The 16,540-nt window shown below is 45.8% G+C and overlaps 1 protein-coding gene across 1 annotated transcript in view; it reads left to right on the top strand.

Annotated features, from left to right (window-relative positions):
• The window catches only part of DAPP1 (dual adaptor of phosphotyrosine and 3-phosphoinositides 1), a 54,415-nt gene that overhangs the window by 33,248 nt on the left and 4,627 nt on the right, over nucleotides 1–16,540 (top strand). The window contains exons 4-7 of the mRNA XM_006152160.3: nucleotides 725–855; nucleotides 10,520–10,567; nucleotides 13,129–13,191; nucleotides 14,949–15,034. Of these exons, the coding sequence (XP_006152222.1) occupies nucleotides 725–855; nucleotides 10,520–10,567; nucleotides 13,129–13,191; nucleotides 14,949–15,034 (328 nt within the window). The remainder of the gene's footprint in view (nucleotides 1–724; nucleotides 856–10,519; nucleotides 10,568–13,128; nucleotides 13,192–14,948; nucleotides 15,035–16,540) is intronic.

Here is a 16,540-nt window from a genome sequence, read left to right as displayed (position 1 = left end):
CTGGCTAGGGGTGATCTCTCAGTTTCTGTCTCTCTGTCTCTCCAGCAAGCGCACATGCTCTATAGCAAACATCTCTCTAAAAAAAACGAAAGAAAGAAAAGCAAATGTTGGAGCCAGCAGGTGGCATGGTGGTTGTGGCACTGGGCTCCCACATGGCCAACTGTGGTTCAAATCCTGGACCCAGCAGCCCAAAAATCACAGCAAAAAAATAAATCGATAAATAAAAGGCTTCCTTTAGTTAGTTAGATAGTGGAGGAGAGAGTGGACAGAATCCTGTGAGTACACTGGTAGGAAACCGGGGCCCTGGAGTAGTCCTCCTGTACTCCGTGAATTTGTTTCACTTTGCCCTCATGGCTTTTGTAAGGCCCATCTGGGAAACTTCCAGTTATTCCTGAAGGTCTAAATCAGACGTTACTTCCTCCACGAGCACTCCGAATCCTTGCCGGGTCAGGTTCTTCTGGGCCTGTCAGTGCTGTCAGCACACCTCATGCACGTTGCCACCACCGGCCTCTCCTTTACTATCTCTGAGCACCAGGAGGCCAGAGACCTTCTCTGTCTTCGTGTCTCACTGGCCAGTGCACACCTGACAGACAGTTAGCACTTGACAATTGTCCAGATGAACGCGTGACCACGTGCGACACGGGAGACCTCATCATCCAGCCGTGTCGTCCAGCCGGTGTTTGTCCTTTCTGGGAGGCTAACGATGACCTGTCTCCCCGTCTAGGCACTCTGATTGTGCTCAAGCACCCCTACCCCAGAGAGGTGGAAGAGCCTTCCATTTACGAGTCTGTCCGGGTCCACACTGCGATGCAGACGGGGAAAACAGAAGACGACCTCGTGCCCACAGCACCCTCCGTAAGTGACCGCCGATCCAGCCTCACGCTCGGTCTGTCTCAGGGCCATCACGTGCGCTGAGAGGAAGAGTCCCTTTGTTCACGTAGAAGGTCCCGCTTTGGGATGTAAGATCTGGGATGCAAGGTTTGAAGCCTGTGACTTGGTTTATCTGGTCACGGTGGACTCTGGAATGCGACAGTTACAGGACTTCAGATACTCGGACAAGGACAGTTCACCTCTGCCCTGAGTGAGCCGAGCAAGTTCCCGTAGGGAGGGCAAAACATGCCTGTGCTCATAGGTGACTAATGGTTATTCTTTGTCGAGTTTTTTTTTTAATTAAGAGTTCTTTTTTTTCTTTTACATGTCACCTGTCTATGGAAGAGAAAATATCCCCATCTTTACTACGAAAAGTTGGGGTGTTACTCTGTCCTAGCCTTTCTCCCTCACTGACCGGGGTGTATAGGCAAAAAAACCTTGCACTTTCCCGCGACACGAGCCGTTGCTCGGCGTCAGGGCCACCGGAGCAGACGTTACTGGCCTTCCGGGCCATTTACGCCTGTTCTGTGACCTGTGACCTGTGACCTGTGACCTGACTCTCCAGCACTCCCTTCCCTTTGTTGCTCTGACCCTTCTGTTTATGGTCTCTTCCTTGTTTGCTCAAAAGTCTTGGTATAAGAAATCTGGATTTGTGCAGATGACAAAAAGGATAATACCCAATGAAATATCAAGAAATCATTTTAGATATTCATCGGTGTACTTGAAAAATAGTCACTTGAAGATATTTTTATTAAAATATGTGTGACCTTTCTGTCTCTGCATACATTTTTTCCACCCTGTCACCAGAGAGGGCTTTCTTAAAAACATATTTGTGGGGCCAGCCCGTGGCCGGTGGTTAAGGTGCTGGATCCCACATGGCCATCTGTGCAGTTTGAATTCTGAACCAGGACGCTTCAGAAACACCATATGTATGTGGATTTCCAAAATCCTGAAAGAAGGTAGAAATGGAAGAAAAGGGATTGCAGCATGACCAGCCCCCATGGGGAGTGCTCTCTCTCTCTCTCTCTCTCTCTCTGTCTCTCTCCAGCAAGTGCACACACCACCTGGCAAGGAAAACATCAAGGTAGATTAGCTGTATAACCTCCCTACTCGGCATGCCTCAGTGGTCTGCTCTCACCTACCTGGACCCACTTGCCTCTCGGCCTCACCACATGCTGCTCCGGCCCTCGCACTGTAGAACCCACCTCTCCCAGTGACTTGCATTTTGCTGAGAGGGCTGCTATCCCCTCCTTGCATCTGGGATGCTACCAACACCATTACTGTCCCCAAATCCCTCAACACAAGCATCAGGGACCAGAATCTTCCAGAAAGCCTTCCTTGACCCCCCACTCGCATCTTTTTAAACAGCCCTCTTCCAGTGCACCCTGTTTACCTTCACGTAAATTATCCTGCTCCGTGTCCAGTACAGCCAGAATGTAGGACCTATGGGAACGCCGGTGACATCAAACATACAAGAGAAGCAGTGATTTTCTTAAAGAATTATTTTATTCAACTTTATTTATTTTTAATTTGACCAAAGAAGGACAGAGTGAGAGAGAGAGAGAGAGAAAGTGAGAATGCAAGCCACCAGGTCCAGGACTTGAACCATGGTCAGTCATGCATGAGTCCAGCACCTTTAACCACCACACCACCTGCTGGCCCCCAACAATGATCTTTAACAAGGAAGCCAGAGGCTCACAGGCCCAGAGGAGCGCGGCCCAGACTGGCTGATTCTCCGTATATTTATTGAGAAAGAAGGTGCCAGCGAGGTGGGAAGGGATTTGCTGCAGTTTTTGCACCTGCTTGACAGCAGGAGGACTGCAAGATACATTGAGGGGACAGGCGGAAGATACATTGAGGGGACAGGTGGAAGATGCATTGAGGGGACAGGTGGAACTCGCGGTCTGGCCGACGTGGTCAGTGCTCCTGTTTTCAGGGCAGAGAAAGCACGGTGCCCTGAGTTTCTCATTTTGGTTTGTGCACATTAACTGTCTCAAGGTCCGACCATTCTGCAACAACCCTGCTGTAGGCGAACCCCGCAGCCTGTCTGCCCTGCTCACCAGGAAGAGTGCTGCGGGCTTTGTAGCTGTGGAGCCGGGCTCAGGTCGGGGCCCACCTTCCACTTTTGTTACTGCACTACATCTCCTCGGAAACGCACATCCTGGGGCTGGTTGAGAAAGAGACTTGGGCTTTGTTAGAGTTGGGGGGATGTCACAGCTAGAGACATCTGGGAAGGCGAGATGACGGAATCAGAAGGGACCGAAGATCATGTAAGACCTTCCCTCTCACGGTGCTGTGTCCCTGCTGACCGGTCCCATCATAACGTCTCTCTCCATCCTTCAGCACCCCGAGCTTTCACCATCTCCGCGTGCGTGCTCAGTTTCCTCCGCAGTCCCTCTGTTACACTGCCCCAACGCTTTCCACTCGGTCCCTCAAACCACACCCTACCATGACCTTCACCAGTACTGAGGTTCAGGTAACGCCTCTTTGCCGATTGGTGCGAAGGGAGACGTAGCCTACTTAGGTAGAAATTGTCCTCTTCCAGCCAAATTCGGGGGCTTCATTTCTTAGCTTCTTTGCTCATCCTCGTGTCAGGTTTACTTGCCCAAGTGTCTCAGTATGGCTGCATGTAAAAGGTATAAGAGAGGTTTTTAAATCGTGGGAATTGGTTGAGAATGACTGGAGTCTCGCTATATAATAAGAAACCCATAATATGTAAGTAACATTAAGTTTGAATTAAATATTAATTTATTAATTCCATTAATATGGACCCCCCAAAAAAATAAAAACCTATAAAGGCTTTCTAGTGTGTTCTCAAGTACCTGTCAGGTCTCACTACGGAACGATGGCCAGCCCAGCATGGCTGCTGTCAGAACGCTCTTGTCTCTCACTGAATGCACGAGTCCGCAGCCCTCGCTGGCTACCCCAACACTGGTGTGGCAGTTGCCCCTCCATCGCCAACCCGAGGGCCCTGAGCATCAGCAGACTTCTGCTTTCTCTTTTTGGAATGCAGACCTTGCACACGATCTGGCAGTGGAGGGAGATAACTGAGTCCCATTTATAGGAAACATAACTTCTTGCTTGGAGAGAAAATGAAAGTTGTCCTATTGTGCAACAATGCGGATGCTTGTATAAAACGGTTTAATATCCTTTGGCAACCACATTTTGGGAAATGGCTATTTTTATGTTTATAAACAACATATTATTAGAGTCCTAGGACAGGATTAAATTGAATTAATTCATTTATTTAAGAATAATTAAAAAAAAAAAAAGGTACCCTTCCCAACCACATAGTTCAAACCCCAGCCCTGGAGACTTGAAAAACAGCCCGGGTGTGCACACATGTGTACACCAAATCCCAACAAGATAGAGAAATGGAGGGAGAGGGATTGCAGTTTGACCACGCTGCGTTAAGGGGTGCTTCCCCCCCTCTCTCTTTCTCTCTGGATAGCACATATGGCCTCTGGCAATTAAAATAAATAGATAAATAAACAGCTGTGCCTGTTTTAAGCACTGAGAGTTTGGTGGCAAATAAGGTGAAAATTCTCCCCTCATTGAGTTCGCATTCTGAGTGTCTCAACAATCACCACTAATAACAATGGTACCCTATACTAACACACCATGAATGAAATGAAGTAGAGGGGGAGGGGGCAGCACAGGCAGCCTTTCTGAGGAGGTAACATCTGAGCAGGGACTTCACATGTAGGAAGAAGTAACTGCTGTCCAGATGCGGAACAGAGTGCTGGAGGCAGAGAACGCAGTCCAAAACCCTGAGGCAGGAGCCCATTCGAGGTGCTTCAAACACCAGCAAGAAGGTGGGAATGGCTGGATGAGGTGAGCTAGAGGGGAAGTGGTGGAAGAGGGGCCAGACTAGGTCAGGTGGTGGAGTTCTTGAAGAACAGCATCTCCTAGCTGAGTGTCTGGAAATCTGAGGTTTCAGTTGTTGCAATGCTTTGGGGTACTAGTAGCATTAAGAACCATGAAGGGTTCAAGACCTTACCCTGCATGTAAGCCTACAAGTTAGCCTGTCCGTGTCATGGGTATTGAGGGATGATGGAAGTCTTCTGGGTCAGACATAAAGAGTAGTGCGTCACTCATAGCAGTAACAATCCAGAATGTCAATATTCGTGCTGCTTCTCTGTGCTGAGCCCCAGGACCCACAGGCAACATTAAAAGGGTGAGGTGACACCTACACACAGTGGGTTGTGTTACCAGAATGGAGCCCAGGAAACCCAATTCTTTTATAATAGGCAGTAAGTGTGTATGCCTATTGCTTAGAAGGGAGACATTATTTCTAACCTTTGGAGCTGTTTGCTTTAAAAGCGTGCTTTAAAAAGTAGTCTGCAGAAAAGTGCTGTTAGTGCCTTGTTCATAAGACAGATGGAAACACAATCGACCCATGGAGGTTTTTTTCCAGTGGTGGACAGGGTTATGGAGGTTAATCATTGCCCAATACAGACAACCCCCACCCCCGACTTATGGTGGTTTAGCTTCCAATGTTTCCTTATTTAAAAATGGTGTGGAACTGACCCCAATTAGACAGAAATCATACTTCAAGAACCCATATGGTCATTCTGTTTTTCGCTTTCAGTATTCAATAAATTACATGAGATATCTGACACTTTGTTATAAAATACGCCTTATTTTCTATTTTATATATTTTATTTGTTATAAAATAGATTGTTTTACCCAACCACAGGCAAATGTAAGTTTTTTTTTTTTTTTTGAGAGGTTTTTGCTATAGGGCGCGTGCGCTCGCCAGACAGACAGAGAGAGACATAGAGACAGAAAGCGAGAAATCACCCCCCCAGGGAGGATGGTCATGCCGCAATCCCTTCTCCTCCATTCTCCTCTTGGGATCTTGGGCACGCACGCACACGCACCCGGCGTGAGTTTAAGCCACCGGGTCCAGGACTCGAACTGCGGTTGACTACGTGGGAGTCCAGCAACATAGCCATTACGCTAACTGCTGGTCCCAAATGTAAGTGTTTTAAGCATGATTAAGGAAGGCTTGGCTCAGCTATGGTGCTTGGTTATGTTAGGTGTATGAACGCGCTTTCCACTTACAGTATTTTCACATCAACGATGGATTTTATCAGAGCATACTACCACTGTAAACCACTGAGCATCTGTGCATGGTGAAATTGTCCTGCCCTGGGTGTCAACCCTACCTCCTCTGCATACCAAAGAGTTTTGTAGCACAAGGTACATCATTTATTTTTGTTCTAAAGGTCGATGAGAAATGAGGACAGAGTTCTGAGTAATATAATTTAAGTTTGTAAGTTTTTATAAAGGTCCACCTTGTTGCTGACTAGAATGGGGCAGACTTGGAGGCAAAGAAACCAGCTAGAAGGTTCCTGCCAGTAACAGGCGGTCCTTAACCCAGGGAGGGGTCAAACTGGTAGTTATGAGGTGGGAAGGGATAAGAACGGGCCAACTTCCAGATGTTTTTTGAAGGTGAAAGAGACAAGACTTACTGAGGGGCTGAATATCACCTGTGAAAGAGAAACAGAATGTGTATCCTGCTGGGTACTGGCGGCCAAGACAGCAGGGGAGTGGGTCTGGGAGATGGGAGCAGGTTCCGTCTGGACATATTCAGTGTGAACACCGGTGAGTTCGGAGGGCAGAGATGACGTGAGGTAACCGACTTGAGATAAGCAGTTCCTGACGTAGGATAGGTCCCACCTACCCTGACAGTGCTTTAGCTTCCCTTTTGCAGGACTTGACGTTTCTAACACCTCCAAAAACTTCGCTTCGGCCACACTTTTTCCTGTAATCTCTGGTGTTTTAATGGTTCCTCTTTCTGGGCCTTTCCCTCACACGTTAGCTGTTTCTGTAACTTGTCCTTGACGCTCGGCTTACATCAAACATTTGGTGTCTGTTCCTCTAGTCTTCTTGTTGAGAGTGTGTGTGTATGTGTATGTGTGTGTGAGAGGTAGAGAGAATGTGTCTGTGAGTGTGTGTGTGTGTGAGAGAGAATGTGTCTGTGAGTGTGTGTGTGTGTGAGAGAGAATGTGTCTGTGAGTGTGTGTGAGAGAGAATGTGTCTGTGAGTGTGTGAGAGAGAGAATGTGTCTGTGAGTGTGTGTGTGTGTGAGAGAGAATGTGTCTGTGAGTGTGTGTGAGAGAGAGAAAGAGAGTATGTGTCTATGAGTGTATGTATGAGAGGGAGAGAGGGACAGAGAGTGCATATGTGTGTGTGTGTGTGTGTGTGTGTGTGTTCCAGGCTTATCTCGAATCCCAGCTCTAGACTCCCCAGGCAGCCCTGTCCTTGTTCCTCTGCAGAGCGGTACTTTACCCGTTCACATGAGTGCTTTGCATGGATTTGTAAGTTACAGGGATGCCGCTCTGCCAGCCCACGGTCCGCAGAGCTAGGGTGTCCTGCGTGCGTACACGTATGCACACGTGCACATTTAATGTCTATGTTTCTCCCTTGCCCTGCTTCTCTCTGTCTATCTGTGCATCCACACGGAAATCTCCAATCCTAATACCACACCACGAGGCTCATGCAAGTCTTTTTCCTGTTCCTATTTGTAAAACTCTTTGCCCACAGGAGGAATGTGGATCCCATTACCCTCAGGCCTTGCTCAGTCACACGAACATAAGTTGGCTCCAACTCCTGCTCATACCACCTACTCCCCTTCCCTGAACCCTGATCCCCAAGTCCTGCACCCACATTCGGTTCCAGGCCACTGCTACCCCACCCTCACTGCAGATGCCCGCCTAGCCTGCCTTAGCTCTGACACTATGTGGTGGTCACCACCTCTACCCCTTGGGGCAGAAGTCTTTCTCACCCTGCCAGGCTTCAGCACCTTCCTCAGGTGCCACCCCTACCACAGCCACCATCGTCCTCCCAAGTGCTCCCTGTGCCCACCTTGGGCTCTGCCACTCTGTACCAAAAGTCCACCGATGCCTTCCTCACACAATGCCTGCCTTGTTTTACTCACCTCTTTCAGGGGGCCCCTAAATCTGGGGGGTTGCCCATGATGCTTACCGATTCCAAAGACCATCTTGGAGATCCTGCAGAGGAAGACACAAGTTTACTTCCTAGGGAAGCCCCAGTGAAGGCGGACAGAGAATGGTCCAGTTATACTGATTAGGAACAAGGCATGCATCAATTAAGGAAAGACATACGTCATTTAGGGGCGTCCATACCAGAGCAGCTTCTCAATGAAGACAATCCGCAGGGTATGTCTGGGTTAGCGTCTGGGGTTTCGTGCCTCCAGTCTTGTGGTATTCACTGTGGGGGAGGTGTGAGGCGTACCTCCGGAAGAGCCACCAGCCGGTTCCCTGAGATAAGGCAACCATCACAGGGGATCACAAGGCTCAGCTGGGCCAGCAGCCAAGTCTCAGAGAAAAGGGGTGATGAGGAAGGGGGTAGGAGAGCTCTATGTGTGGAGTTTACCCTCACCACCTGATGGCTACTGAGTGCGTTTAAGGCAGGCAGGTGGGTAGAATGGTGGAAAAACTAACCTTTTTATTTTCAGTTTTTGCCACAGGGTGCGTGACCTCACCACACACACACACACACACACACGCACGCACGCGCGTGCACACACAGAGGTAAAGTGAGAAATCACCCCCCAGGGTTGATGGCCACACCACAATCCCTTTTCCTCCATTCTCCCCTTGGGATTTTGGGCATATATGTGTGTGTGCCTGGTGTGACTGAACCTTTACTTTTATTTTTTTAAGAGATATTTTTGCTGTAGGGTGCGTGCCTTCGCTGGAGAGACAGAGAGAGACAGACAGAAAGTGAGAAACCCCCCCAGGGGGCATGGCCACACCATAATCCCTTCTCCTCCATTCTTCTTTTGGTATTTTGGGCAGACACACATGCCTGGTGTGAGTTTTAAGCTTCCTGGTCTGGGACTCAAACAGTAGGAGTCCAGCTACGTAACCATCACACTATCCACTGGTCTCCAACTCTTCATTTTTAATCATTTGTTTCCAGTTTGAGGCTCTTATAAACATCCTTCCTATTACCGATCCTAGTTATTTTAAACGCAAATCTGCCATATATCTATTTCATTTCTTATATCCTGAGACCCTGAATAAAATTCATAAAATTCATGTTCAAGTAGCCTTCCACTTATCTACTAAAACCTGAGAAAAAATATTAGACTTATAGTAGTACATTGATTCAATGAAGTAAGATGCAACGAGTAGCCTTTATCTCTTGATTTCAATGAATAATTCAGTCTTTTATCTAACAGTTTGCCTTTAACTATATATTTTGCCTCTACAGACATTAAGCTGCAGACAATCCAAAATGTTAGTTTTTCCATTTCCATGATAAATGACCTAACTTCAATTCCATAGGTTCAATTTCTTTGTTGTCCGAATCAAACCAATATATTGTTTGACATTATTTAAATGAACACCTGGGAAGTTCATCCATACTTTTACACCATAAGAATTTTAAAAGTTGTTTGGGCCAGCAGTGGTCTGGTGGTTAAGGCAGCCAGATCTCACACGGCCAACCACGTGGTCTGAGTCCCAGATTCAGGGGCGTGAGGAATACCCTGCATGTGTGTGTACCCCAAATCCAGAAAGAATGGAGAAATGGAGGAAAAGGAGTTGTGGTGTGACCATTCCCCGTGGCGGGGTGTGGGGGGGTGCTTGGGTGCTTTCTCCTCTCATTTTCCCCTCTCTGGCAAGTATATGCACTCTAGAAAAAAAAAAGAAAAAGAAAAAGAAAGAAAGAAAGAAAAAGAAGAGAAAGAAGAAGTGGTTGTGCTGGTTGAGTTCTTTTTTCTCTCACTTGTTTTACTGTGGTGATGGTTGTTCCTCTTTTTATTTGGTAGAGAGAATTCACCTCAGGAAAAATACTCTGGAAACTCCCACAGAAAGAACCTTGATGTAAACCAAGCTATTTCCCAGTTTTTCTTCTATTTCTTTCCACTATCAGATTACACCATATGAGAACAAAATACCTTACCAGGAATTCAATTTCTTCAGAAACTTGGGACATTATAAGTCTCTTGATCTAGGGTCCTTGTCTGGTGCGTTTCTCTTCTCACTATTCCTCACCGTTCCTTGGTTTTCATAGGTGCTAGGAAAGCGTGTGATATATTCTGTTGTGACCTTTGAATGTATGATACGTGAATTAGAAGAAATTATTCCCTCTCACTTCAAATCCATCTGTATAAATACATCTACACCCCTGAAAATCTGTTCTGGGGACTCTGGGTCTCCAGAGGTGTGGTCCTTAGCATCCTGGATGGCATCGCTGGAGTCCATGTGGCCAACCACAGGCCTGAATCCCCTGGTCCGCATGAAAACGTGCCAGGTGGGCGTGCACACCACCTGGGTGGTCCAAGCAGCTGGGCTTCACGGGACACACTTTGGCGAACACTAACTTTATACGTGAAATGATGTGGCTGACTGTTTGCACACTGCTAACTTGAATTACAGTCTGTACGCCCAGTCTATGGGCCCGTGGCTGCAGTTAGCTCAGATGGTCCAGGCGAAGTCAGGCACGTGGCTCACACATGTGGAAGATTTCCAAGTGCCTCAGTGAAGAATGAAAGATGATCATGAAGAGATCTGAAGCAAACCTGGTGTTCGTTGTAATATAGGACAGCAACGGAAAGACCAACTGCATGCTGAAGGGTTCTGGGCTTCACTCGTGTTTCTTTCTTTTTCAGCTGGGAACCAAAGAAGGCTACCTCACCAAGCAGGGGGGCCTGGTCAAGGTAAGGACATGGGGTCTTGCTCACACCTGCCACGAAGAGAGAATGCCAGGCAGGTTCAATTCTTGTTTTGATGAGTCCTTGTTAAAGAGTAATTGCCTACTCATTTCGACCCACTGGTCGTACTTACCTGTTTTCAAGAGTTCACTTTCACGGCTGTCGAAATAATGCAAAATGACTTGATTATTCTCTGACGAAGTCCTGAGTGAAAGTAGTCCATGGTTAATACTCAAGAAAACATGGAATTTCTTTTAATGAAATGTTTGAGGATGAAGGTGACAAGTTAACTCAAAATCATTTTGTGCTTTCCTTTTCCTTTATTTTAAAAAACATTTTAATTAGACATAGAAGGCAAAATGGGTAAAACGTACAAAATGCTTTAGCCTAAAGGTAGGCCATCACCAACACTAGTGAGACTATGTTATCAAATGCCAAAGAAAACACAGTCTCAGGCTTTGTAAGTCTGGGCTATCCACTGTCCCCCATTATGTGATTTGTGCGTTTAAAGTTACTCTATTTCATGTAAATGTGCCAAGAATACCTTCATGGGGTATGTCTGCTCCGATTTTAAAAGTCGGGGACCCAGTCATGGTTGTGCAGCAGCAGGTCAACACTCTGCAAGGCCGAAGGTCACACGGAAGATCAGGGTTCAGGTCCCAGGCCGACTTGCACACACCGGGTCCGTGCGTGCACGCCTGTGAGCCTGTCTGGATAAAGCTGCAGGATAGTGGAGTGAGACCCTATCGTGGGTGCTTGTCTTCCTCTTTGTCATGTAAAAAATAAACTTAAAAGAAGAAGAGGTACTAATCCTCTCTCATGGACACTGGCCTGCTTGGATTCATCCTAACCATTTGGTTATTTGTTCCCCTAGTAGGCTGGATGCTCCCTGAGGTCAGAGAGCACTCATGTTTATAGCATATCTTTTTGTTTTTTTAAAGAGATATCTTTTTTGCGGAGCCAGCAGGTGATGTGGTGGTTAAGGCACTGGACTCTCCCACATGGCTGACTGGTTTGAGTCCTGGACCTGATGACTTGCTTTCTCAGTTTCTATCTTCTCTCTCTCTCTCTCTCTCTCTCTCTCTCTATCTCTCTCTATCTCTTTCTTTTTCTCTCTTTGTGTCTCTCTCTTTGGTCAAATTTTTAAAATATTAATAATAAATAAAATAAAATAAAAATAATCAGAAAAAGTTATTTAATTAAAAGGGACTTTTGCTATAGGGCACATGTGCTTGCCGAGGAGACAGAGAAAGACAGAGAGACAGAAAGCAATAAATATCCCCCCAAGGGAATGGCCACACTGCAATCCCTTCTCCTCCGTTCTCCTCTCAGGATTTTGGGCACACATGCACATGTGTCTGGGATGAGTTTTAAGTCACTGAGTCTGAGACTCGACCTGTGGTCAACCATGAGGGAGTCCAGCAGCATAAGCATTATGCCAAACGCTGGTCCCCACAGCATATTCATTTTAAATCCTCTATCCCTTCTTTACACTGAGCACATGGCCACCAGGACAGACAGATTAGGGTTTTGTTGGAAAACAAGGTGACAGTGGGTGGCAATAGTTTTGCACCAACACCATATGATTCTCAAGCCAGGTTTAGAATATCACATCATTTGAGGGTCCTAAATGTCTATTTGCTCATTTGTAACACAAGAATAATTGTATTCATCATTATATTTGTCATCATAGGAGGATTTGCTACAATATATACAAACCTCCAAGGCTATGCAGCTTACAGAAGGGGCCCCCCAAGTCATACCTGTTTTTATTACAGAGTTAATAAAATAGAAATGGTGGTGGCTTGTTATAAATAACCTTGAATATTTAAGACAAGTTATTTCTTTTTTATTTGCTTACATATGCTAATGATATGTGTCTTAATTATTAGCTTAGTGCACAGAGTCACTTAAGTTTTTATTTGCCAGAGGGAGACCCTCCCACCCCACCCCCTAGTGGAGCATGGTCACACTGCAGTCCTGTCTCCATTTCTTCATCCTATCAGGATTTGGGACATGTATGCACATGCCCAGTGTGTTCTTCAGTCAGTCTGCTGGGGCCAAGACTCAAACTGCAGGTGGCCATGTGGCACCTGCTTCCCTTAACCACTGTAGGCCACGGAGTCGGCCTATCATTTTATTTTTGTAGATATTTTGAAACTCCTGGAAATGACACAAAGGATCATTTTCAGGCTTATTGTACCTAATCTTTTTTTTTTTTTTTTTTTTTTTTTTTGCCATAGGGCATGTGCACTAGCTGGAGAGAGAAAGAGACACAAAGAGAGGGAAAGTGAGAAATCACCTCGCAGGGGAAATGACCACACTGCAATCCTTCTCCTCTGTTCTTCTCTTAGGATTTTAGGCATGCATGCACTCTTGCCTGGTGTGATTTTCAAGCCACTGTGTCTGGGACTTGAACCATGGACAACTATGTGTGAATCCAGTGTCTTAACCACCATACCACCCGTTGGCCTCGTCTTTTAGATACTTTGAAAGTAAATGATCTAGTTAAAAAAAATTGTATTTCTATGTAAAAACCTGTATGTTTTCTCTATTTTTCTTCTCAGACCTGGAAAACAAGATGGTTCACCTTGCACCGAAATGAACTGAAATACTTCAAAGACCAGATGGTGAGAAACATGATAATACATTTTCCCTTTAAAAACAGGCTCTTAGATGAAAGGAACATCTGCTTTCCCAACCCCTGAAATTTTCCTTATGTTCATTTGAAACACTCTGTAAACAATTAAAGGTGTGAGTTTCTGTGTGTGTGTGTGTGTGTGTGTGTGTGTGTGTGTGCGTGTGTGTATATACAGGGTTGTTGGAAGAGTCATGACATGTATTTTCTGTGTGAAATGTGTCATGATTCTTCCAGCAACCCAATATACAAAATAGATTTATGTTATTTTATTTATTTTTAAATTTTTGCTATAGGGCATGTGTATTTGCTAGAGTCAGACAGAGAGAGCAGGAAAGCGAAAAAGCACCTCTGGGGCGATGGCCATGCCACAATCCCTTCTCCTCTCAGGATTTTGGGTACCCACACACATGCACCCAATGTGGTTTTCAAGCAACAGGGTCCAGGACTTGAACTGAGCATTTGGCCATGTGGGATCCAGCCACCTTAACCTCCTCACCACCTACTGGTCCAAGATGTGAGTTCTGGATTTCTGACATGAGCAGAGTTCTCACTAAAAATTCTCTGCAATTTTGGGGGCCAGCAGGTGATGTGGTGGGTTAGGCACTGACTCCCATACAGCTGACCATGGTTCAAGTCCCAGAACTGGTAGCTTGCTTTCTCATTTTCACTCCCTCTCTGTCAGACTCTCTCTGGTGAGTATATATGCCCTATAGCAAATTAAAAAATAATAATAAATAAATAAATTTAATTAATTAAATAATCTTTACAAAAGAAAAAGAAAATTATCTACAATTTTCAATGGCTGTAGTTGAAAATAGCCCTAAAGGGCTAGTAAAAATAGGTCCATTTCAAACCCAGGCCCATTTTATTAAGCTAATTTAAAATTAGTTCATTTCTTCTCACTATCCTTACACAAAACTTCTAAGAATGTAATTTTTAAATATGAGAGATGTGGGCCAGCCTGTTGTGTGGTGGTTAAGACAAGTGGATCCCACATGACTGATTGCATGGTTTGAATCCTGGACCTGAAGGCTTGAAAAACACACCAGGCATGTATTCATGAGTGCCCAAAATTTCAAGAGAACGGAGGAGAAGGAATTGTAGAATGATCACCCGCCACGGGTGCGCTTTCTCTCTCGCTCTCTGTTTCTCTTTGGCAAGCACTGGTGCCCTAGAAAAAATTTTTTAAAAAAGATGAGAAACATGATTCCTTTTCATGTATTAAAATGCATCTCCATCAAATGTAAATTGTTCAAGACAATTTCTTGATTTGCTGTTTTTTACAGGGCTCGTGCACTTACCAAAGAGAGAGAGAGTCAGAGAGAGACAGAGAGAGAGAAAGGGAAAAATTGCCCCTAGTCACCAGGTGGTCACCCATGCCACAATCCCTTCTCCTCCATTCTTCTCTTGGGATTTTGGGCACGTATGCACACACACCCGGTATGATTCTCAAGCCACTGGGTCCAAGACTTGAACCATGGTCTCCCATGTGGGAATCCAGTGCCTTAACCACCCTGCCACCTGCTGGCCCTGAAGGCACTCACTTCTTATGCCCACTTTCACAATAGGCTAATTCCAAACCCAGGGGGTGTGTGACTTCCCTTAGTAAAGCTTTTCTGCTCATTCCTCTTGGCAAAAGGGAGATTGACAGTTGAACGTGGTAGCAAACTTGTTAGGGAAATAAGGGGAGAATATGTGTGTGTTTTTCTTTCGGTGATGACAGAGGTTGCTTTTCCTTTTTTCCAGTCACCAGAGCCAATTCGCATCCTAGACCTAACAGAATGTTCAGCTGTACAGTTCGATTATTCACAGGAGAGGGTAAACTGTTTCTGGTAAGTTGCTTTGTAAAAGAAATGCTGGGAAAAGTCTTGCCAGACCCTTATTTTAGCTAAGGACTAGAAACCTGTGTCTCAATGTCTACAAATATTCAGATCTGAGGGATGTAGATTTAACCGCTGCTTCGGGCAATGGTTAGAAGTGTTTTCGGCTGTGTGACATACTACCTCATTTAAACAACTAGGCCGGCCGGGGTCTGGTCATGCACTTCATACGTATGACGCACAAAAGAGGAAGCCATTCACATTTTAGACAACTTTATTTCTTTGAGGTTTCCTTTCCCAGTTTTAATTATAACTTTGTTGACTCTTGCGATGAATGATTGGCATTATTTTGGCAATTCCTGGCAAAGCGTTCTGTTCTTACAGACCTATATGTTATAAACATTTGCTAACCGGGAAAGTGAACGTGTCTTAAGAAAGGAGTGTTGCTCTGATTCCATCGCCTAGAGAAGTCAGATCTCATAAGACCAGCTGTTGGTTCGAATCTCTACCCTGGTGGCTACCTACTATGTGTGTGTGTGCCCAAATTCTGACAGGATGGAGAAACAGAGGAGAAGGGATTGGGATGTGACCACATCTCATTTCTCTCTCTCTCTCTCTCTCTCTATTTCTGTCTCAGGTGAGCACATGACATGCACCCTTTGACATACAAGAAAAGAAGGGGGGGTGAGGAATGTGTATGTCCTACCAACTTTTAAAGTTTTTCAAGTGGAGCCAGCAGATGGTGTAATAGCTGTGTTGCTAGATTCCCATGTAGTCAATCGTGGTTTCAGTCCTGGACCCAGTGGCTTAAACTTACGCTGAGCAAGTGTGTATGCGTACCCAAGGTCCAGAGAGGAGAATGGAGGCGAAGGGGTTGCAGCATGGCCATACCCCCTGAGGGGGTGATTTCTCACTTTCTGTCTCTCTGTCTCTCTCTGTCTTTCTGGCAAGTGCATGCGCCCTATAGCAAAAACCTCTCCAAAAAAAGAAAATAAAGTTTTTCAACTTAATGCAGACCCTTTTCCTTATATATGAGACCTGGGTACCACACCCCGTCACATAGATGCATCATTTGGCAGAGGTTGCCACGCTTGCTTTATCTATCTGCTTTCTGTTTTCTGAACCCACTGCAAGTGAGTTGCAGGCATCCTGGCCCTTCACCCCCAAAGACCTGAGCCTGTGTCCCCTAAGATGACAATGTCCCTATAGAACCACAACATCATCATCACACCCGAGAAAACAAATGTTAGTTTGGTATCAACCAACAATGGGTGTCTTTAAATTCCACATAAAGGTGTCATGTGAGCCCCGGAGGGGTTATTTCTCTCATGTAACAAAATACCAGGAGGCAGGTGGCTACCGTGACAGGGTCAGGCCAGCACCTATACTCCCTTTCCCCTTGCCAGCTACCGCAGGACCCAAGTGGCCACTCCAGTCTCAGGCCCCATGTCTTCACATAGGGCACAAAGAAAGCCACAGGAAAGGTACCAGCCAGGGATGCCTCTTTATCAGGAATGC

This window comes from Tupaia chinensis, unplaced genomic scaffold, assembly GCF_000334495.1.
Source record: "Tupaia chinensis unplaced genomic scaffold, TupChi_1.0 Scaffold000340_1, whole genome shotgun sequence".
Classification (NCBI taxonomy): Eukaryota; Metazoa; Chordata; class Mammalia; order Scandentia; family Tupaiidae; genus Tupaia; species Tupaia belangeri.
The sequence above is the reverse complement of the archived record's forward strand: the minus strand, read 5'-3'. Positions and strand labels throughout refer to the sequence as shown.